The sequence below is a fragment of the Macrobrachium nipponense genome, chromosome 2 (genome assembly GCF_015104395.2).
Source record: "Macrobrachium nipponense isolate FS-2020 chromosome 2, ASM1510439v2, whole genome shotgun sequence".
In the NCBI taxonomy this organism is placed as follows: domain Eukaryota; kingdom Metazoa; phylum Arthropoda; class Malacostraca; order Decapoda; family Palaemonidae; genus Macrobrachium; species Macrobrachium nipponense.
In genome coordinates this window covers 86,507,844-86,531,238 of record NC_087201.1, presented here as the reverse complement: position 1 = coordinate 86,531,238, position 23,395 = coordinate 86,507,844, and the positions used below count along the sequence as shown (strand labels likewise).

General features: G+C 44.2%; 2 protein-coding genes across 2 annotated transcripts in view; both read right to left on the bottom strand.

Annotated features, from left to right (window-relative positions):
• The window catches only part of LOC135220755 (histidine--tRNA ligase, cytoplasmic-like), a 44,942-nt gene extending 39,698 nt beyond the window's left edge, over positions 1 to 5,244 (bottom strand). The window contains 1 exon segment of the mRNA XM_064258203.1: positions 5,209 to 5,244. Coding sequence (XP_064114273.1) covers positions 5,209 to 5,226 — 18 coding nt within the window. The 5' untranslated portion in view covers positions 5,227 to 5,244.
• A 226-nt stretch (positions 5,245 to 5,470) lies between these two features.
• LOC135221242 (elongation factor 1-beta-like) overlaps positions 5,471 to 23,395 on the bottom strand; it is a 127,540-nt gene continuing 109,615 nt past the window's right edge. The window contains exons 3-4 of the mRNA XM_064259057.1: positions 5,662 to 5,739; positions 5,471 to 5,572 (exon numbers count right to left, since the gene is read on the bottom strand). Of these exons, the coding sequence (XP_064115127.1) occupies positions 5,471 to 5,572; positions 5,662 to 5,739 (180 nt within the window). The remainder of the gene's footprint in view (positions 5,573 to 5,661; positions 5,740 to 23,395) is intronic.

Here is a 23,395-nt window from a genome sequence, read left to right as displayed (position 1 = left end):
CAAACACCCTCGTTACCTAGTTACCAGCCCACCGCTAGTAGCCCTGCCTCACGGGCCGGTCACACCTGCCTCTCACGTCAATCATAACTCAATAACTCTGTATGAGAGGGGAGGAGGGTGGGAATCATTCAGGTGTTCAGGTAGGTATTACAATATTAGTTTTACAATAAAAACTTCATATTGCAATACACCCCCTGAACACCTGAACTAGCCCGATTAACAACATTAATTTGGAGGTGGGGAATCAAATCTGCCCGGCCCTCCACTGTACTAGTTGTCAGTCAATATAATTGAGTACGCGAGTCAGTCTCAAGTTCATTTGTCACTCGTCCAAGCTAATCTCCCATGTGTGGCCTTCTAGGGCCTGCCATATGTGGAGGGAAAAAACTCCCTGCAACCTCTACCCTAAGGTCAAAACTCATTGAGTGCGGAAGGGATACAAACCTGTTTCCTCTCAGCTGGCTATGTGCCTCACCTGAGTAGAGGAAAAACTGAAGACTCCATGTGGCTCTCGGGCTCTATGTATGGAGGGCCAATCTGAAGGACCTTCCCATGTGGCTCTCGGCCCTCTCATGTAATGGAGGGAATCTGAAGACCTCCATGTGGCTCTCGGCCTCTCAGATGGAGGAATCTGAGACCTCATGTGGCTCTCGGCTCTCATGGTATGGAAAACTGAAGACCTCCCATGTGGCCTTAGGCCTCTCATGTACGGAGGAGACAACGGTGTCGTCGATCGTAGTGATGTCCTCTCTTGTAGTGTTGTACCTGCCTGTCTGTACTCTGCCTGGTTGGCACTTGGAAGAATACCCTCAGATAGACCCAGACATGTTCTTTCCTATCTTTCCTAATACTTAAAATCCTCTTGTGATATATCATATCATGAATACCTTATACATATTCCGAATATTCGCTCCCTACTCTAATACTAACTCAGACAGCAAGATTGTTGGGTTTAAAAATAGAATTTAGGCCAAAGGCCGAGTATTGGGACTATGAGGTCCTCAGCGCTGAAGGGAAATTGAGAAAGTTTGAAAGGTGTGAAGGAAGAAAAACCTCTGTTGCACAATGAGTAGAATTTAGGCCAAAGGCCGAGTATTGGGACCTATGAGGTCAGTCAGCGCTGAAGGGAAATTGAGAAAGTTTGAAAAGGTGTGAAAGGAAGAAAAACCTCTGTTGCAAGTAGAATTTAGGCCAAGGCCGATATTGACCTATGAGGTCCAGTCGCGCTGAAGGGAAATTTGAGAAAGTTTGAAAAGGTGAAAGGAAGAAAAACCAAATTGGTTGCACAAGAGTCCATTAGGCCAAAGGCCGAGTATGACTATGGAGGTCAGTCAGCGCTGAAGGGAAATTGAGAAAGTTTGAAAAGGTGTGAAAGGAAGAAAACCTCTGTTGACAATCCAATTTGAGTCCAGTGTTAGGAGAGCGTGGAAAATAGGATGAGATAATGGAGAGAATAGAAATCAGAAAAGTGAGAGAGAGAGAGAGAGAGAGAGAGAGAGAGAGAGAAACACATCGTCTAGGATAAAGAGATATAAAACAAAAAGAGGAGGATATAAAATCAGGGAAAAGAGAGAGAGAGATAAAATCAGGGAAAAGAGAGAGAGAGAGAGAGAGAGAGAGAGAGAGAGAGAGAGAGAGAGAGAAATTACGATCGTCTAATATCTCCACCTCCGCAAATTGCAGCAAGTTAAAAGGGTATTATCTTAACGATAATACTCGTATAACTCCGTACAGCTATGAACAACCGAACGAGAACTTGTTGCTAATGCGATCGACTCCTATAACAACATCACTTTATTGTATTGATCAGCGTGTGACAGTAATCGAATCCGATAGCAACATCCGTATTGTATTCATCCGCGTGGGACGGTAATTACTGTATTCATGTTATAAATGCAGCTGAAGCTAATAAGGCAAAATTACGTTCATCAGCAACCTGGACAGAAGTCCCGAGCTTATGTATGAATTCCAACGCAGCCGTGGTAAAAGAAACTAATAGCATGAAAGAGCTCATTACTGTTGTTTTCACACAGACAAAGGATTAATAACGTATATAAAGTGTAAGGTTCGTAATACCTATGAAAACGAGTGAAAAACGAACGGAATCCTAAATTTAACGCCATCTAACCCGAGGGAAAAACAAAAATAGCTCCCAATGAGACGTATCAGTCAAATTTTGGTCTTAAATTACATCGTAAGACGAACAGTATGACTCGTTACATAAGTTAAGTATCCAGATATTCATTAATATGCTAACTAAGGACAAAAACATTAGCCGAGACCAAGTGATTATGGTGAATCTGAAGCCAAGGAGAAAAAAAAAACTAAGGACTAGCCGGCATCCTTGTCTGTTCTCCAAACCACACCTTCTTACAATAGTGCTGTTGACGACAAGCTAGTGTAAGTAGTAATAATTTAATTTTAAAGTAATAAAAATAATATTTAAAGGTCAATTAAATTAAACTTTATTAGGCCTAATATTAATTTCAGTTGTCATTGTAATTTGATAATACGACTGGTAATAATTTGTAACTGTAATTGACATAAGCTCAATGTAAAATACTGACGGCAATAGTCTGTTAAACGTATGAAGACGTCATACATACAAATTTCTTATATCTGACATCTGATTATATGCCCCAAGATAGATACCTCATTGACTATATTAAATGTCACATAGTTGAAGACGTCTCCTTTAAGACGTTTGTACAAACTTGGCATAGTGAGAGTGTTGTTACGTTAGTCATTTTAGTCAATCAGGAGAGAATGAGATGGATACGGCGACGCAAACCCGTATTCGTCATCCGCTGATTCCAGCGTGAATGACTGCCGAGTTAGTGTTTATACTACGCCAATATGATGATACACATAATACAATTATAATGCTTAGTCGGACAGAATCCGATCTTCATTTCTGTTCGATTACATTCATATTAATTATCCTCAGATCGGATTTCTCGTTCGTTTTCAATTACACCTGTATTGAATTATCCGAAGTCAAGAATGCCTTAAGCCTACAGCGTTAGCCATATAAAAATAACTACGGATATGTTGTACAGCGAATACTTTAGGTTAGGCTAGGCTACTGAATATGCATACGATATATCATCGTGAACACTAGGCTAACCGTAGTTAATTTTATTCGATTTTCTCTTCATATGAATCATAGAATAGTCGTAATGCAATTAGGCATGAACGGAGAATTAGTTGATATTAACAATTATCGTATCGTATTACGTAGAGGAAAGTCAACCTTAAAGACGAAGGGGAGCATATCTGAAAGACCAACCCTGGCCTAAAAGCTTCTGATGCAAGGAACTCGAAGCAGGAAAAGCCTAAAGATGCTCTAAGGACACGTGTGCCTCTAAAAACTACTACTTTTAATAGAAAAACGACCCGAAGAAGCCTGCACTTCTCTTCCTAACCTAAACACTATGTAGCCTATTATCCCTACTCGTCTATATCTGACCTAAGTTTTTATCATCCTGAGAACTTACACATCGAGGGGAAGGGGAATCTGCTGCAACGCTGCCTGCTCCGCGCCAGGGGGGACGGCGGATCCGCCCGTGGGCTTGCGGATCCCCATAACCCCCAGCACCGGTTAGGGCTGATTCTGGAACAGGCAGGGGAGCTGGAAAAGAACGATTAGTAATTTCAGTATCCCTATTGCTCGATCTATCCTCACATAATCTTGACCTAAATCGCTAACAGAGATGTCATCGAGGGAAGGGGAATCTGCTGCCAACACTGCCTGCTCCGCGCCAGGGGGGGGGACGGCGGATCCTGCCGTGGGCTTGCGGATCCCCATAAACCCCAGCACCGGTTAGGGCTGATTTCTGGAACAGGCAGGGGAGCTGGAACAGAACGATTAGTAATTTCAGTATCCTATTGCTCGATCTATCCTCACATAATCTTGACATAAAATCGGTAACAGAGATGTCATACTCGATGTCAGCGTACTCTCAAGTCTCTTAAAGAGCACTGTCTCTAAGTCTTTATCTTGATCTACGTTAGTCTCTTCTGCCTACAGTTACTTCTTAATACGAGACCTTCCTATGTTTGAGATACCCTAACATCTGGTCCAAAGACACTCCTGACATTCCAAACATGGCTCTTTACATTATATTGAAACAGGCCTACAATTTACGCATAAGGAATGACTATCGTGTCATAGGGTACTACTCATCCTTTTCTTGCATTGTTGGCAAAGACGATACGTTGTTGAACTTCCGCTCGTCGTTTTCTGTGATGTCGTGGCCGAGGATGCAGTAGTCGTTGTCGTAGCCTGTGTTGTTTCTTCCTTTGCAGAATCAATGTCTAATGACAAGGTATTAAGAGCAATCCAACCGTAATCCAAAGGGATGCGTAATTCGTCACCAAATTCAATCAAATCAAAGGTGCAAGTGAAGGCCGGGCAAGACCAAAAGGAGTTCGCTGTGGCTACATCTGTACTCCACCGCGAACGATAAGTGATTGACGTGAGAGGGCAGGTGTGACCGGCCCGTGAGGCAGGGCTACTAGCGGTGGGCTGGTAACTAGGTAACGAGGGTGTTTGCCAGGAGATTGGCAACACTGATCGTTTATTTTAACCAAAGATTTGGTAAATTTTTAATAAATGATGGTTCGGGCTGGTAAGTGACCAGGGCTAGTTCAGGTGTTCAGGGGGTGTATTGCAATATGAACTCTTAATCTTGAAAACTAAGCGCGCTGTGATTTTTTGAAAAAAATATTTTTCCGCTTCCGTGCTCACTCTGAAACACCTCCGGCACACGGGAGACAATTTTTTTTTTACCGCTTCGGCGTAAGAGGGTTAATATATTTGTAATAAATATGTAATTTGTAGATGGGTATTATTTATCTTCTCAGCAGCGTTTGTGAATGGTGAAATTGATTTTAGAAATTAAAATGTACAGCATATGTTTAATATTAGAATTTTACCAAATTTTTCTGGGTGCTCAGGTTGAGGTCAACCTACATGCACCTTTCACGGGGTACCAATATAGCAAAACCTATCCAGGGTTAAAGAAAGATTTCTGTCATCTGGAATTTTCTGTGGTCCAGAAGTGGTCTGGTCCCAAAGATGCCAGTTTACAGAGGTCGGACTGTAGTTCTGTAAACTAATAATATAACAAGATTTCCAATACGATAGATAATAACAATGCAAGAATAAGAAAATATGCAAATGCACATGGAGGCATAGTTACTTACATTTCTTCGCACCGCCATTTCAGCTGGGCCATAATCCCTTGCCCTTTGGAGTTTTTGAGGACAAATTTTGCCTGGCCTTTCCCTTGCCACCTTCACCTTTAGGGGATTTTTTTGTTTTTTCTCTGAAGATAAAAGTCAATGTTCTAAAAAAAGTCACAAAAAAAACTGACTAAATAGTTATACAATGATACTACTACCAACCAGGAACATTCCCTTATTCACACGGAAACAAGCCTTAATATCTATATGAGCATTTCGCAAGTTAGCTCTGCCTGTTCTGTACAGCAATTATTGAATGATTATCAACTAAATGAACACTCATATCACTCATATAATTAGATTTTTCATGATTATACATTAATTTCTACTGAATGAAAAGTTGAATTATTAATATAAAGAAATTTAACTAGTACATCTGGCAATACTGTTCTAATAAAAACATAAATATATTACCTGGGTTGCATTATCTTTTTCTATTTCTTTATCCATTTTCAAATTATTTTGTAAGATATCAGAAAGATGTTCATCAACCTGAAAAGACAAGAAATATTGAAAACTGACAGAGTTAGGGCAATGGATGAACAGAGTGAATATGAAATTACCATTGAAGTCAATTCACAATGCACTGCTTATACCTACAAAAGAGAGAGAAAGAGAGAGAAGAGAGAGAAAGAGAGGAGGAATGAAGGGAAGAGGAAGAGGAGATGAGGAGAGGACGAGAGATGAGAGACGAGAGAGAGAGAGAGAGAGAGAGAGAGAGAGAGAGAGAGAGAGAGGAAATTTTACAGAAATAATACATGAGAGAAATAATTCTCCGAAAATCTAAAAATAATCCCATTAAATTAAATTTTATGTAAATTTGATGGAAAAAAATATAAACTTAAAATGGCTTAATCCTTATCAATAACACTAAAACAACAGATCTCAAGAAATACATATAGGGGAACAAGAATGAACCACTGTGATAAAGCATTTAACTATATAGGACCATTTTATAATGGAAAAGCCACTTTAATTTAAAAGTAACAGACAAAAGATATGGTGATCAACCTAAAAAATGTTACTTCCTAACAGCTTAAAGACAAGACATACACAAATTATCTGTACTTTCTCTTTCTAAAATTCAGTTATAGATATATTAACAATACCAACAATTATAGACAACATTAACACCTTCATGATGAACATTAGGAAAACAAATTAATTACTAGTTGAAATGTACTATCTGTTACAGTCAATGGCATGCTTGAGAGAGACCTCTTTCACTATAGGTTGTCAACCACACTGCAATGCGGTATCAATGGAGATACAGAGATTTTAACTCATAAACCACTTATTATTTTAATTTTCCTCTAAGTAAATTTTGCTATTAGTATACATCTGTTATACCTATGTAGGCAAATGAAAAAATAAAATATATCATCAAATAAAATGTAAAAAGTATATCACTACTTCAAGACTATATAACACATGCAATACTGCTCAAGTGTTTATTGCTTGATACTGACTATAACTCAAAACTTTTGGCAAATATTTACCCCTTACAAACAGTTTGGCATTACTGTGACGGAGATTCAGATTATGATGCACGTATGAAAACATTCATTGACTCAAACTATTTCACATACTAATCATCACAGAATTACCAGTCACCAACTAGTAATTCCTTTACAAAAAGTTCTTTAAGAAAAATGACTAAGTGCAACTGCAGGTGAAGAGTCTTATTTTATTAACAAACAAAAATGGCTTATACTTTTATGAAATTGCCTTTTGTAAAATGTATGTAAAGTTTTATATTCAGATTCCATATTAGATTAACTTAGATTTGGTATGTAAGAAGAGAGATCCCTGTCCAAAAGCAGGATGTACCTGTAAACAGTTAGTAATTGGAAGCGACCGAACCCTTCGTATTGTTGTGAGAAAACTTATCACATAGCAACAGGAAGGCTTGCTTTTACTCATCTTTTTTGTAAACAGTTAATAATTTAGCCACGTGCAGTACATATTTCGTAAAGTTGCATTAGCCATTCATATCCAAAAGTACGCATGTCAATTGTGTCATGTTAAAAGATTCTAGAAGGTTTGGTAGGTTGTTCAAAACATTTCACATACATATGACCGGAAGCGATGTCATTATGTTACTTCTAGAATATTCTTCAATTTATTTTTAGTAATTAGGAGATTCTTTTATTATGAGACTGTTTGATATTATCTCTCTTGATTTGTTGATATTATCGCTCTTGATTTGTTAAAAGAGAATTTATTAACTTGTCAGTAATTCAATTATGAGATGAAATAGATGTCTCATTCCCAAAACTATTATGACATCACTCAGCCATTTTGGGACCTTGTTAACCAGAAGTTCACACACAAAGAGAGGGGGTTTTGTCATTCCAAGACTGATATTAGTGTTGTGTAGAGGTGCTAAACGCCCTCCCGTATTCTCTCTCACCTTATCATCCACATATTGTCTCTCTTCACATCATACACGAACGAGTTTAATTCTTCAAGTAAAGAATTGTAATGGTCATTCTTGATGTTGTTAAAATCCTATTGATTTGTTATTTTTTGTGGAGTCCGAAAATACAGTGTAAAAAAATGGTAACAGGCCTATCTCAAGTGAATCTGGGGAAATATGAAGCTTCAACTGGTACCTGGTAATGTGTTATACAAGTTTGAGTGCACTTAAACAAATACTTAGGGTATTTAGGTAAATTGGTTATTTAACTTTTTCAGATTTCAATTTTTTGTCTTGAATTAATTTTATTTCTTTGGAAGTTCCCTCTTCAACAAGGGAGGCCAACTCTTGGGAGCCATCCCCGATCCCTTTATCGATACAAGAGAGAACCCCTCACTAATTGGAGGAACTATCTATAGGCAATGAGGGGGCAGTCCTTGATCTTGAGTGCAAGTGACCAATCAAGGAAGCTTAAAACCTCAAAATCTTTAAGCAAGTTTTTTTTAGGTGAGAAAATTCTGAAGAACTAAACATGATATTGTAATGATACAATTAAGTTTGTTCATACTTACCTGGCAGATATATATATAGCTGATAATTTCCGACACCGACAGAATTTAAAACTTACGACACACGTAGTGGGAGTCAGGTGGTTAGTACCATTCCAGCCGCTGGGAGGCGGGTATACAGGAATCATTCCATTTTCTATTCATAATTTTTATTTCCACTGTCTCCTGAGGGGAGGTGGCGGTGGGGGGTACTTAATTATATATATCTGCCAAGGTAAGTATGAAACAAACTTAATTGATCATTACAATATCATTTGTTCATGCAACTTACCTGTCAGATATATATATAGCTGAATCCCACCTTTGGTGGTGGGAGAGACAGAATAGAGGATTTAGGAAACACATATGTGCAGATAATTGATATCTTGATTCCTTACCTGTTAGCATAGTGGCTTCGTGATTACTGCCACGTAAGTCTGCTGTGCTACTAGAGTTGCCAGCAAGGTAGAGACCTATGAAGCTGGTGCACTCCAGATGATCTGTCAACAGGGGCGAGACCACGACGTGACTAGACCATGGACCATACTAATGAGGGCAACGAGACAAAAATACCACCACCTGGCTTAGTTTACCAAAGGTATCCCACTTAACTAAGCTAAGGGTGGGAAGGGAGACCCGCCCCAGGCGGCTCACCCCACAACCATAAACACAAATTAAAAACCCCCTAATCCCTAAAGGATAGATGGAGTGTTACCTCCTGCCCCCAAAACAGTGTCTGCAGCAATGTATGGTCCGAGGGAGAAGCAATTTTCGTATGTCACTTTCACCTCCCGCAGGTAGTGTGAAGCGAACACCGAATTGCTTCTCCAAAATGTGGCATTCAAAATATCTTGAGAGCCATATTTTTGTGAAAGGCTACCGAAGTAGCAATAGCTCTCACTTCGTGAGCTTTTACTTTCAGAAGCTTAAATCACTGTCACTACACTTATTATGCGCTTCTTGAATCGTATTCCTGATGAAGAACGCCAGTGCGTTTTTCGACATAGGAAGATCAGGTTTCCTCACTGAACACCACAAATTGTCCGATGAACCTCTGCAAGCTTTAGTTCTCTGCAGATAGAACTTTAGAGCCCTGACAGGACACAGGAATCTCTCACGTTCGTTCCCAACTATATCTGCCAACCCTTTGATTTCGCAAGGACCTCCTCGCCCAACGGGCCGTTGGGAAGGATTATCGTTCGTTTTGCCTAAGAACATGGAACTTAAAGAACACACCGCGACTACTTGCTGCAAAAAAGCCGATTCTGCTTGAACCTAATGGCATCTGAATTTCAGCTAAGCCTCTTCGCCCGCTGCGCCAGAGCGGTTAGGGAAGATCGTTTTCTTCGTCCAGATTCCTTGATAGTAAAGAAACTGAATGAAAGGCGGGTTCGAAGTTAACTCGACATTCAAAATATTTGAGCTACTTACATCCAAAGCTTCCGACGAGGGTTACTTTAGGCATGGACTACCATTGCCTAGTTTTATCGAATACGATCTAATGAGATCGTTGAATGTCCCTCATTATTAGGACAAATCGCGTCCCTTCTGTGCTCTAAAAGACTACAGAAAGCAACGCTCCTGTAGCCTTTAATAGTTGGAAACACAGCCAACTTCACTTCTTCTCTCAGATGGAAACGAAGGAAGTTCAGCTATCTGGCCCTCACAGAGGTTGTGGTGGAGGAAAGAAATGACCCTTCTTCCTGCCACCCAGGGATCTGAAGACGGCCCACTTCGATGGTACATTTTAGCGATCGAGGAGGGCCTCCTTGCCAATTGCCGGTGGCAAATCTGCCTTCGCCACAGGCAGGTCTTGAAAAACCCCTCGCCTCTCGGCCCAACTTCTTTGATATGTCTGGAACGCAAGTCAGACTCAGAGCGGGGAGGTTTTTTTGGACCCCGTGGTACCCCTCTCGAATGTTGGGGCGGGCTGTTCTGCAGTAGATCTTTCCTTAAGGGCGTTAGAGTCCTCGGAAAAGTTCTACCAGGAAAGGGACATCAACCTCTGGTGAAACCAGGCGGCTGCCAGGCCAGAAGGGGGCGATAGAGAGTATCCTCGCCTCCTTTCCGATCGTGCCGCAAAACTTTCCCTCATACCACTTCCCCGAGGAATCTTGAGGGGGGGCGGGGGAAAAAGCGTATATGTCTTAGGCCCCGCTAGACGACCAATCCAAACAGTAGGGCGTTCTAACTGACGACTGCCCCCTCCCGGGTACCAGAACTGGGGTGAGCAATAGAGTGGAAGTCTTCTCGTCCTTGGACGTTCTAGCGAAGACATCAACCTGCATGGACAAGCCCCTCACATGGTTCCACAGCGACCTGGCAACCAAACCCTCTTGGTGAAGGGTCCACTCTGTCTGGCAAACAGCTGTCCTCGCTCGACTGAGAATAGGTTCCCGCCCTACGAACAGCCATTCTGTATCTCCTGGACACGAAACCCTTCGTCAGGATCGTGACTTCTTGCGCCTTTTTTTTTTTTTTTATGCCCACAACACGGAGTTCCTCTTTGCGATGGACAAACAGAGAAGGCGATGGGTGAGTTCCCCCTTTGATTTCTTAGGCTATGCCAGCCGCTTGTGGGTGTTAGGTCCCGCATTGGATCTGAAACGAACTTTGCCGACGGATACTTTCCTTCCTGGCGAAAAAACCTGAGGAGAGGCCAATAAATAAAGGGCTGAAACAGCTCCTTTCAGATTGATGTGCCAACGGAACCACCTGTTCCCCTCCTTTCCAGGGTGCCCGACACTTTCTTTCCCTCCATAGTGTTGCTCCCCAAACCAGTGGAACGTACGGCCGTCGGCGAAAACAACACTAGGTCGGGGAGGGCTTTCCGAAGTTTGAGGGGGAGGAGCCCCTTCTTCTGCGAGCTTCCTGAGGATCTGGGATCCAACAACTTAGGTTGATCCTTTCACCTCTCTCGCGTTAAGCCACAAGATTCGCCTCCAGCAGATCTTGCTTGTTCTTCCAACTCCCCCCGTTGGCTAGGAAAGAATTGAAGGGTGGTTGAGGTGGAGCCTTCCCAGAGAAAACAAACTTCTCCAGTGAGGAAAGGAAACTGGTCCCCAGCAAACTCATCCAATTCCCTCCACCTGAGCATGTTTTGTTCCTTCCCCAGAAAGGCGTTCGCCCACTTTGCTCCAAGCATTGAAGTTGTCGCCCCACCCCTGGGCGACCGGAAAAGCAAAAAGCCCGAAAACAAAGCCACTGGAGTTCCATCTGAATCCCCAGATAGACTAAAGATTTGAGACGGCGTCAAATGCGGACCTTTCGGGTGGCGTTTACCAAGAAGCCCCAGGGACTTTGCTAACCGTCTATGGTCGTCCGTGTGCAGGTCCTCCTCCAGGACACCGTTTTCGCGCGATGAGGCTCGAATTAAGCCAGTCGTCTAGGTATAGAGAGAAGAGGGAGATCCGTATATTCTCCAAATGAAGCAGCCTTTGCCACGTTCTTTCTTCATTAGAATGGGCGTGAAAAACCATCGGCGCTGCTGGGGTCAGACCGAAGCAAAAGTTGCCCTGAATTGGGAATAACCTTCCTTCGTTCAGGGACAAATATCGCAGGTATTTCCCTTTGATTGGGGATGGGAATGGGGCGGACGTGAAAATGACGCGGTCTTTGGAGGTCCAGTGAGACCATCCAAATCCCCCGGCGTCTCAAAGCTGACCAGCAACCTGATTGAGTTCGTACTCCATCTTGGAATTTCTTCTTTTTCTTCTCAAAAACAAAGAGATTTAGACTGCTGACATCTGAGGAAAAGCGGGTCGCCACCCCCCCGAATGGTTTCCGGACCCGACCAGGAACAGGCGGATTGGTAAAACCCAACCCTGGTGATTCCAGGCCGTTTGCAAGACCTGTTCTACCGCCTTCGGACTTCCTTCGATCATTTGTTCCTCCAGCAGATCGGAAAAGCAACTTTGTCTGATTCTCTCTCCTCGATAAGAGGGCAGCACAAATCCCTTTTGGTGTTGAGGAATAAGCGGGGGCGACTTCAAGAACGGGATCCTGTACCCTTTGCCTCCACAAACATCCAGACGGACCAACAGGGTCGGACATCTCTCTCTTTCCCAGGCTCCTCGCCGAATCGAAGAAAGCCTGGAGCTCCTACCGGCGGGTCTGAAGAGACTTCCTCCGACTCAACTTCCATACTCTTTGACGGGGAGCAGGGGGTTTGTTTTCCCTCTGGAACGAGCCTCTTCCATCCGGGGAGGCTGCTTTCTTTTTGAGGAAAAGTCCAGCACGAAACAGGGCGGCTTTCGATTTCTTGGCAAACGGAAGCATCCAGAAGATGAAAAAGAAGCTGCCTGGCCTTCTAGAAGAGAACTTCTGATACCCCTCTTTACCTGCCGAGACCAGAAGATCGTTGCGTTGCCGTTTTCCATGAAGGCTTGAAGCCTTATGTCCTTAACCATAGCCATGGGGGAAAAGGAGATGGTCTGAGAAAGGAAAGCGAAGCGAAGCCAATGCAAGGTCCAGCCTTTTGCGTTGGCCGAGAGTAGAGACGGATTTGGCCCGCTAAAAGCTTACAAAAGATGCGCTGCTTTCTTAAGAATCCCCGAGCTAAAAGTGCGTAGGACCAACTCCTCAGAACCATCCCTGCATTCGGCCTTGGTCGTCCATACAAGAAAGTACGACTGGGACAGCTCCCCCAGACTAATTAGTTATCAGAACCCTTCCTTGGACCTTGCCAATCTAAAACTCCAAGACACCAGTCAAGAAAGAGTTGAAGACCCTACTAAGACGTCCTGAAGCAGGCCTTTTAGGATGGAAAGTCGAACTCGTTATGGGTGCGTCCACGTGACTTTTGATGAAAGAGGCCAAGAAGGGCTTCGTCTGGATGGGGCGTTCTACGATGCTCCCAAAAGGTCAACCACTTGGAGCACGAGGGCTGGCAGTAGTTTAACGCCTATTGTCCTCTCCTGTCTCGTACCAACATGCCTCCTTTCACCGACAGAGTTGTTGAAGGCTGGGTAAAGTAAAGCTTAAAGAGGACTTTCCTGACGGTTTCCTGTGCTTCTCCATCCTCATTCATTGACTTTCCGGAACGGCTTCGCCCTTCGTGGAAATGTCGACTTCTTCATTTTAATGGAACCCCGATGCCTTTCGTTGTTTAACCTTAAAAGAACGAAAATTGAGAAGGAGGAGTACGAAGGGGCGTTTCCGGTTTGAAACGTTTCTCCGAACAACTCCGACTGCCTAGAACAGACGCATCAAAAAAAAAAAAAAAAACTTTATAGTCCGATGAGGACCGGTAGCTGTTTGTTCTGTTCGTTCCTCTGCTTTCTACTTAAATCGTCGCTAACTCCTTCCTCAGAAACTGGAGAACGTAGGAGGAAACTCTGAAGAAAAACACTGACGAACATGAAGGGCTTCTTGTCATCCACCTGAACTTCGCATCGGTGAGGGACTGGTGTATACCAGCGCGCGACCTTAGGCCGTCCCGAAATCCGCCACGTTTGGCTGGCGCCTGACAGGAGTAAGCGTGCGCTCTCGACTTCTTACCAACCACACGGCCTTGGACGTCCACTTGGCCGCGCGAACCGAGCCGTCCATAAGAGTGCCACGCCTTTGCTTTCCACTGGGTTCGTGCGCGCCGATGCGTTCCCCAGTTCATGTTCCGGAGCAGCTGTCCAGCTCACTGGGTTTGCACGGGTTTGGGGGGGGGTTTTTTTACCACAACAGGTGCTCGTCTGGCGGCCACCATGGTAAGCCGCCGCTCCACTTGCACAGAAGCGCGCTCAGACGTCGATCAACTCGCTTGCGAACATGCGAAGACGTTGCGGAGCGGGAGATTTTCTATCATGTGACGAGCGAGAAGCGAACTTCTCACCTCCTCCCTAGAAGAGCTGCCTCGGGGCCGAGGCAGGAACGAACTCTAGCGGGCAGACTTCGAACGAATGAAGAGAGGAGGCGAGCGAGGAGAAAAAAGAGCGGGTCTTGACTTCTTCCACAGGGAAGCCTTCCTCATCCTTCTACGACGCCGGAAAGAGCCTTCTCTAGCAGCAAAGAGCACGCTACCTGGAAGGTTGCCTGGCTGCAGTGAATGAATCATTCTCTTGCCTTAGGCGAATCGTTCCTGACTCTGGGGAGGGACTGCATCCTGTGGAGCAGGGTGAGAGCGGCGAGGGGACCGCCCCCCTCCTCCTCCCATGGTACGGCCTCCTTCCCGAGCCTCTTGGAGCGGACCAGTATCGCTCACACGAGCTAACACTGAATCCAAGTCCGAAGACTTCCTCTACGCCTTTTCTGCGGAGCGGAAAAAAGCAGCGAACGCCACTGTGCAGGCGAAGATCGCAAAAAGCGGAGCGCAAGAACTAGGGAAGGTGAAAGCCAGTCAACAATTACCCGCGGCCGTCCTTTTCACGCGGTACGTTTGAAGCACCTTGAGAACTCCACCCACTTTACGTGGGGCGGGATGAAGCCTCCGGATGACGGAAAAACACTCCTTGGGAGGAAGCGTGGCCAGCCGCCGCCCGCTCCCATGGCCAGTCTGGGGAGGGATTTTCATCAGTAAACTGCCGAAGGCAAGGTCGCAGATCGGGGGTGGGCGGTTTCCTTGTAACCCTCCTTCGGCTTTCGACATGCTCCATCCTCAGGTCCTGGGCGAAGTCAAGCAGGAGGTCCAGGCCTAGAGGCGAAACGATGGCCGATCTGACGCACCCTCCACTACACAAAGGGGGTATCATCTGCACTTTTTGTCACGGTTAACTTTTTGCTCCTCAAGCAGCCCAACACTTTGATTCTAGCATTACGAATACGACTCCAATATTAAGGATAAAGTTTATTACTCTCTACAGGGACACTGGTTTCAGGGTTCCGGAGGGGCCCTGGAAGGCAAAAACTACAGGGTTTGAAGAGCCATTAAACAGAAGGAGGGTTAACAGGAGAAACCATTAATATCGTGAACGCCCATGAAACACTCCTGGCGGTGGAAGATCCTCCGTTAACCTATCCTTTTCAAGTTTCCGTTAAGATAGGCGCTAATTTACACCTTCCACTCAGAATACTGGTTAGTCTTTCGGCACTCCATTGGCAACGGCCTTTCATACACCCATTCATTCATCCCCTCCCTGCAACTCTTAACATACCGTATGTGGGTTCTACTGAAAGCTTTCAGTAGCCTACCCCCCTACAATCAGTTCCTAGAAGCATGAACTAGGCCGCTAGCTGACTCGTTACTAGACCCTGGGACAATAGTTATTCCAAGAAAAAGTCCAACCCAAAAAATCAAAATCAAATAAATCCACTAATAACGTGCATGCCTAGCCACCGATCCAATCAATTAATCCCTTCCCAAAAAAAAAACGCAACCAAAACAGGGATACTCAAGTAAGCAATAACGTTTGCCAAAATCCAAGACGGAGGTGCCTGGTAAACAAGATGTTCACAACCCCGCGGCGACAGAAAAAACTTATGAATAGGAAAATGGGAATGATTCCTGTGATACCCGCCTCCCAGGACCCCCCCCGGCGGGAAGGGATTGGGCGAATTGCGCGTACTAACACCACCTGACTCCCACTACCGTGGGTGTCGTTATCAATTTTAAATTCTGCATGCGGGTGTTGGAAACATTATTCAGCCTATATATATATCTGGACAGGTAAGTTGCCTATGAACCAAAATAAACCTGTTTACAGAAGAGGAATGCAAGATCTTCGCAAAGTCCAATCAACCTGGTGAAAAATCCCTCTGGGGCGAGAAGGAAGGCCGAAACTCCCAGAGAAGGGGCATTCACCTGTGATGCTAGGAAAAGAAAAGTGTTCTCGTCTTTTAACCTGGAAAGTCAACAATATGGAGGTTTTTACCTTGATCCCACTTCTCCACTAGCCAGCTGTTAACATCACTCAAGGGCTTCCTTCGCAGGCAGGAAAGAAAGCACCAACTTGGGGAGAATGTCTCAAGACACAAATGACTAGGGAAGAATCCATACAAAAGCAGAACAGAAGTGGGTGAATGGCGAAGGACGGAGCAATTTTCTAAACGAAGTACATCATCCTTCCTTGTCCAGAGGAAACAGGGGACACAAGGCCAGGAAGTTGGAGAGCTAACAAAGCCTTTCTTGGAAGGAAGCTCACAATACTGCTTAGTTTGCTCTGAATCAAATCCACAAAAGTTGTACGTGCTTGCGTACTGAGCATGTAGGAGATGGCCATGAAGCAACAAGGGAGGGAGAGATACTTATACAGAAGAAGCCCAAGGCCAGGATGGGATCGGTGGAAAAAACAAAAGGGTTCCAACCACTGAAGACGAAAAAGCTGAGATGTCACATTATGAAGCTAAAAGCGGAAATAAATGAAGAAGGACCGGCACTTGAGGATAGTGCCAGTGGACCCCCGTATTCGAAGTTCTCTGGATTCGCGGAACGAATCGCCATTCTCCAGATTCCTCTTTTTGTGGGCGAACGGATTTCCCCACTGATTCTTTGCGGGAAAATTCCCATATTCAGCAGTATTTTGTTCTATGCAGAAACATCCACAAATTCCACTGGCTTTTTGAATCAATTTCATCATTAAAATGGCACACTTTTGTATATTATATTATATATATATATATTATAATAATATATTATATATATATATATTAGTATATATATATATATATATATTATATTAATGTATATATATATATATATCTGCCAACTGATTCTATCCCTTGGAAAACGGAGAAACTCTAGATAGGAAAAGCAGTAAAACAAGCCACTTGTATCATAAAAAACATCCTTTGTTTTTCTTATGGGAACTACCGGTTTCGGTAGTAACTGTCTCCATCATCAGGTCTATACAAAAACACAGAAAGAAAAAGAAACAGAAAATTAAAATATCACCCTAAAATTACGCTGCGATCAAATTCGAATGTGAAGAAATGGTTACACAAACAGGTTAACATTGTATCTAATAATAAAAGCCCAAAGTAAATGTACAAGCATAAAAAAAGGGAAACGTAAGCAATATTCAAAAAAAAAATAAAATAAATAAATAAAATGATATTTGATTATGATACTAATAAAGTTGTTTGCATACTTACCTCGGCATTATATAATATTATAGCTGTATTTTCTGAACGTCCGACAGAATTTTAAAAACTTCCAGACCACACGACAGTGGTCGGCCAGGGGTTGGCTTAGTTAACCACCATTCCCGCCGCTGGGAGGCAATGGTATCAGGAAACCATTCCCATTTTCTATTTCAATAATTTTGTTTCCTTTCCACTGTCCCACTGTGGGGGAGGGGTGGTGGGTTGGGTATCTTTGATTATATATATCTGCCAGGCGTAAGTATGAACAAAACTTTATTGTATCAATAACAATATCATTTTGTTGTTCATGAAACTTACCTGGTCCAGAAATATAATATAGCTGAATCCCACCTTTGGAGGGGGTGGGAACGGGAAGGGACAGAATAGAAGGATTTTGGGAAACAAATGCATGCAGATGACTTTACATCCTTTGGTTCCACCTTCGTTAGCACTTTTTTTTTTTTTTTTTTAGACTGGCTTCGTGGCGTTACTGACCGAAGTAAGTCTGGCTTGTGCTACTAGAGTTGCCAGCGAGGTGTAGAGAACCTATATAGCTGGTGCCCCACTCCAGATGATCTGTCAAAAACAGGGGCGAGACCACGGACGTGACTAGACCATATTGGACCATACCATGAGGGCTAAGTAAGTAAAGTAAAATAAATATATATATATATATATTATATCACCACCACTGACCAACCCTAGCCAAAGTTGAAGGTTTTTGTTAAATAAGGCTTGAAGAGTTAAGGAAAAGTTCCGCCGTTGTCGGCGATTCTCATCACCTAAATTAAAGAGCCTCTTGAAACTACCATTTTTCTACAGGAATTATGGATGAGTGTTTACTTTCTTGCCCCTCAATGATTTGTGTCTGCAAGGACACGTATCGGCCCTAGCCAGAAGCAGCCCAAGATCCTCATATGCCAATCTTTCACATCTCCGCAGGGGACGCTAGTGTGGGAAGTAGAACAACAGAGGTTGCATTCGCCCCTAAAACGCATCGGTACTCAGGATGTTGCTGAGGATGCCATGTCTTGTTGAAATGCCTTCCGAGGGAACCGCCGCCCCTCACCTCGTGAGCCATTCAGATAAAAATAAAAGATTTCAAAATCCTTTGTGCCAAAACACCAAAATGAAGGAGACCATTTTTCTTTGAAAGAACTCCTTAACACTAAAGCCGCCAGGGTGTTCTTCAATATCGGGCCAAGTCCTGGTCTTTTTCGGCAAACACTGCAGAGTTGCCCTCCCGAATGATGACTTCGACTTTCTTGAAGTTTTTATGTAGATAAAACTGAGAAGACCCCTCCGGACAGGGGCCCACAGGACTCTCTCTGGCCCTCCTGCCCACTAAAACTTCGGTGCCCATCCTTGCCTTACCAAGCTACTGGGCCCAAGGACAAAATGGGTTTACCATTCTTAGGCCACAACGGAAGGCGCTTAGAGAGCACACCGCCTTTGTTGTTCTCTAAAGCCAAAACTTGTGACCGATGGCTTAAAATTTCACCTAATACCTCTTTGTCGTATCCTAGGGTGGTTGCGTCAGGAAGAAGGCCTTCCTGATTTCAGCATGCAAAGAAGTTAAACAGGTAGGCGAGAGGGTTCGATGACTTTAACATCAAGAACTTCCAGACTTACGTCTAAAGTTCCATATTGAAAGCTTCGATCTGGACATGCACAGTCAGCTCCGTCTGATACTTAACAGTCAGGTGATCCCGGACCAGTTGAACCAGTTCAGACGAAATAAAGGACAGCAAGGCTAGTACCCTGAAGACCATAATAAGGCACTATTCCTTCGCTGCAAAGGGCAATGAGGTGTCTGGACTGCCTGTTGGCGGTGATTTCTCAATCTAAGCCAAAAACCTGGGGGCGGGGTGGTATCAACGCAACCCCCAAACGTCGTCCAGCGAATCAAACTTCCTGACTCGAGGCTTCATTGGCTGCCAGGAGAAAGGAGAAAGGGCGAGGAGCCAAAAAGGCGGATTCAGTCCCTTCGAAGGAATGGAATGCCCCTGACCAGTCCAACCTGGTCTCATGTTAAACAACGGATTCATCGGGGGTGGTATAAACGCAAACCCGACTTCTTGTCAACAAGAAAACTCAGGGCTACTCATATGTTCGCCTGGATCTCGCCCGACGAGTGTCTTGACTCCGATAGAAAAAACAGGTGAGACAAAAAGATGATGATGGTGAGCGAGATTCGAGTATTCCACAGAAACCCAAAGATCGTGAAGGGGTTTGTTGTTTGGACAGACCGCAAATCTCTGAGCCCAAAGGCCGTCAAAAACAACATTTATTGGAGTATTCTTTAATAGTTGTGGAACTGCCAGCTTATCCCATTCTTCAGACGGAAATGGAAGACGGCGTAATCCTTATTCCTAGATCAAACATCTCGATTAGCTGTGAAACGTAGTTCAGACTCAGAGTCGGAGGGAGAGAGGTTATTAGGTCGTTACCTTTCGACACGTTAAGAGTAGAACCAGACTCTCTCGGGAAAAAAGGTCCGTTGGAAAGTGAACTAGGAAGTATGCTGACCCTCTTGTGAATCCCAGGATCCTGAAGGCCAACATGGGGCCCGATCAGCGTCAATTTTGTCGCTTCCCTGTGACGTCATAAATCCATCTTTATTTAATTTCCATTTCCTAAACTGATTGCAAAAAGGGGAAAAAAGAAAAAGATAAACATAAAATCCATCCCCGTTCCAATATTATGCATAGGATGGGCATTTAATGGCTACCGAATCCCGGGGAAAAACAATACGAGAATAAGGGCGCAGAGAAGAAGGAAGCCTCTTCGCTACTCAACATATCGAAGAGAAAGAATGAAAGGGCGTCCCTAAAGTCTCCACAACTCTCAACTTACTTCTAAATAAAATATTCCACTCGGAAGTCAATAGTTGCTGCCGTCGATCGAGACGATTCGTACGGACTTTTGCAATCCTGTAACGAACCTCTAGAGGATCGTTACATTCTACGCCTGTTGTTATAATAGGCTCTTTCTCGTAAACTCGAACAGGGACCGAGAGAAGATACTTCTTAAGATATGAGAGAGCTGTGGAATATCAGAGTTGATCTGGACCACTGGTTCCCAAAAACTCGTTTCGAGGACTGGAGGGACTACCGAATCGCTTTACTTCTTTCAGATTAAAATCCAGGACATTTGAAACCCTATCCAGATGTCCGGCACCTTCTTTCTATCACCTCAGGTGATAGACGCACTGAGAGATGTTCAGAATCATTCCTAGATCTTGAATAATATTTGTTTCCCGGTAGGAAAAAACTGTGATCTTAATTGCAGTCTATTCGGGGAAACAAACTTCTTCAGGAAGGAAATGGTCCCCAGCAAGCTCATCCATTCCCTCCCTGAGTATGCTTACTTCCCTAATAAGGCTGCGTTTTGCCTAAGCAGGAGAGCATATAAAAGTGCAATGTTGCAGTAGACTCGTAGTTCTATACCGTCGCGGTAACGAGCACCGAAAGGATTGAAGAGATAACTCTGTTGAACATAGTAAGGCAAAAACAAATGCAACGTTTATTCATTCACGTAAGAAATCCCTTCAATCTTAGGCTAAAGTCCGTGATTGTAGGACAGAGATACAGTTAGTCAGTCAATCCCGCAGGAGAGACGTAAACCGCCAGCACAGAGATACGGTTAGTCAGTCAATCCCGCAAGAGAGAGAGACGTAACCTACCGCGCATGACAGCGCACGATCTGTTACTGGTGGCTCGGTAACCCCGGTTGGACTGGAGGACAGACACAGCGTGACAGCAGCAGCCAGCAGCTTACGAATGTCGTCTCTTAACTTTATGTCTGGGTTGCAGCTACCCTATTCTACGAAGAAATAGGTCCGTTATTTTTTGAGCAGATAGACTCTCAAGCTGGTATATTTAAGCGAAACAGAAAACGCTAATATTATAGATGCGTTTGTGTCGTCAGAACACTACCATACAACGGTAAAAGATAAATCGGAAAACTCCTGGAAGGCTGCAGGGAGTAACGATTAAATGTCCTTAAAATAGACAATAGACCTCTCGGTTGCCATCCGAAGAGGTAACTACGCAAGCGTATATGACTTGAACCAACCAGAAATAAAATAACGCAAGGCAAAAATGATATTGTTATGATCAAATAAAAAGTTTGTTCATACTTACCTGGCAGATATATATTATATATAGCTGAATTCGGAAATACAGCTACATACATATCTGACAGGCAAGTTTCATGAACAAAACTTAAGAGAATCGAAGCAGTCAGCTCAAGCTTCTTATGTTATTGGACATAAGCGTTCATTGACGTAGTCTACAAGTCTATTTCTTGTAACGAGTCTGCGAATGACGAATGAGAGCTCTTCCGAATCTTGTCAACAAGAGCTTATTCGCTTACGCAATATCAAGTTAATGAGATGTTTGTCAATGAGAACTAACCCATTTACGGGACAAAGAGATATTTTGTCAATGAGGGGATACCCACTTACTTGACAAAACGATAGTATATTGTCAATGGGGGAAAGTCACTGAATTGACAAAACGTAATCCAGGAAGTCGAGCATTTTATTTTTCCGATTCCCGTCTCAAACGAGGAAGGGGCAAGAATCCTGTTAAGAGACTAGGCTTACGGCAGGTAGAACGACGATGTTCAATTCGGCAGCGTAGTCCCGACTAGAAACTAACAAAACCTATCATCTGAAAAACCCTTTCAGATGGGCTTAAAAAGCTTGCAAAAATTATCCTGGGAAGAGGAAGAAATTCTCCAACCAGCTTCCTCTCCCGTATCACAACTAAAGCCTGCTAAAGCTTGAAAATTTATTGGCAGTATGGCAAAAGAAGTCCTATCTTGCGCTTTCCTGAAGAGCGTCCTTTTGATGAGTACCTTTGCAAGAATCCTACTGAACTTTGCCGAGAGTCCTGACGTGCAGGACATTGAGCCTTTACCTAACCCGTAACTGCCTTATCGCAAAGTCTTGACTGCGGTAGAGAAAACGAGATCTTCCCTAGAGCTTTCCTTAACTCCATCCACCTTTGCGAAAAGCAATATAATATTGACAGAGACCTCTTGAATTCAACGAAACCCGAGATCTTGCTGGGTTTCGAAGACGAAGTTGTCTGTTCACTTTAAGCTTCCTCCGAAGCACTGCTTACTTCACATTCTTTGCATGTGAGGTATAAGGTATCACCGAAGGTAGAGGTAAAAATTCTTGAGGCCCAAATCGTAAACAAGAGCTTGAAGAGTTCAATAGAAACGTTCAGCCAGGCGACACACCTGGCGTGCGCTGACGCGCGCGCTCGGCGTCCACTGGCGAGCAGCGAGCACGCTCGGCGTCCACTGGCGCACGCGGAGTGCGCTCGGTATCCACTGCGTGCGCTCGGCGTCCACTTGGTGCGCGCTTGGCGTGCACCCGCGCGCGCTGGCGTCCCAAGCCGAGCGTCAAAAGAAGCGTGCAGAAAAGCGTCACGCTCCTGACAGGCGTCAAAACAAGCGAGATACATCTCGGAGAGAAATCCGACTGCACGAAACAGTCTCAGGAGAAAGGGTTGATCGTGTGAGAATACGAGGGGTGACTGGCGAGGGAACGCCTTCTTATTCTCACAGTAACAAAGCTCGGACGTCCGCTCTCAAAAGCGTCCTGCTACTAAGACTTCTATTTCATATTTCTCGGTGGAAAGAGGTACACGTGATCAGGCGACGTTCGCCTTCTTACTTCTCACTGGAACGCATAACGAGAGAGAGAGGACGTGAAGCGTCCTCTTCTATAAAGCTTCTATTTAGAGGGCGCGAGTCCTTCCGAAAGCTCCAACCCCTGCGCGGGGAGGACGCTTCGGAGGACGAGAAGCAATCCTTCAGGATTCGTGCACGTGCACCCACTTAGGCAGTCTGGGGATTTTCATCAGAAACTGCCGAAGGCACGCCAGATCGGTGGGGGTTCCTCGTAACCCTCCTTCGGCTTTCGACATGCTCTCTCCCCGGGTCCTGGGAGTCAAGCAGAGGTCCCGGCCTAGAGGCGAAATAAGGGCCGATCTGACGCACCCTCCACTACACAAGGGCACTGTCACTGCACTTAGCCACTTCGCTATTTGCTCTCTAAAGCAAGCACTTTCGATTCTAAGATACGAATCGAAAGAGTATTAGAGAAAGGGCAATAACCTCTACAGACACTGTTTAGGGCCCGAGGCAACAT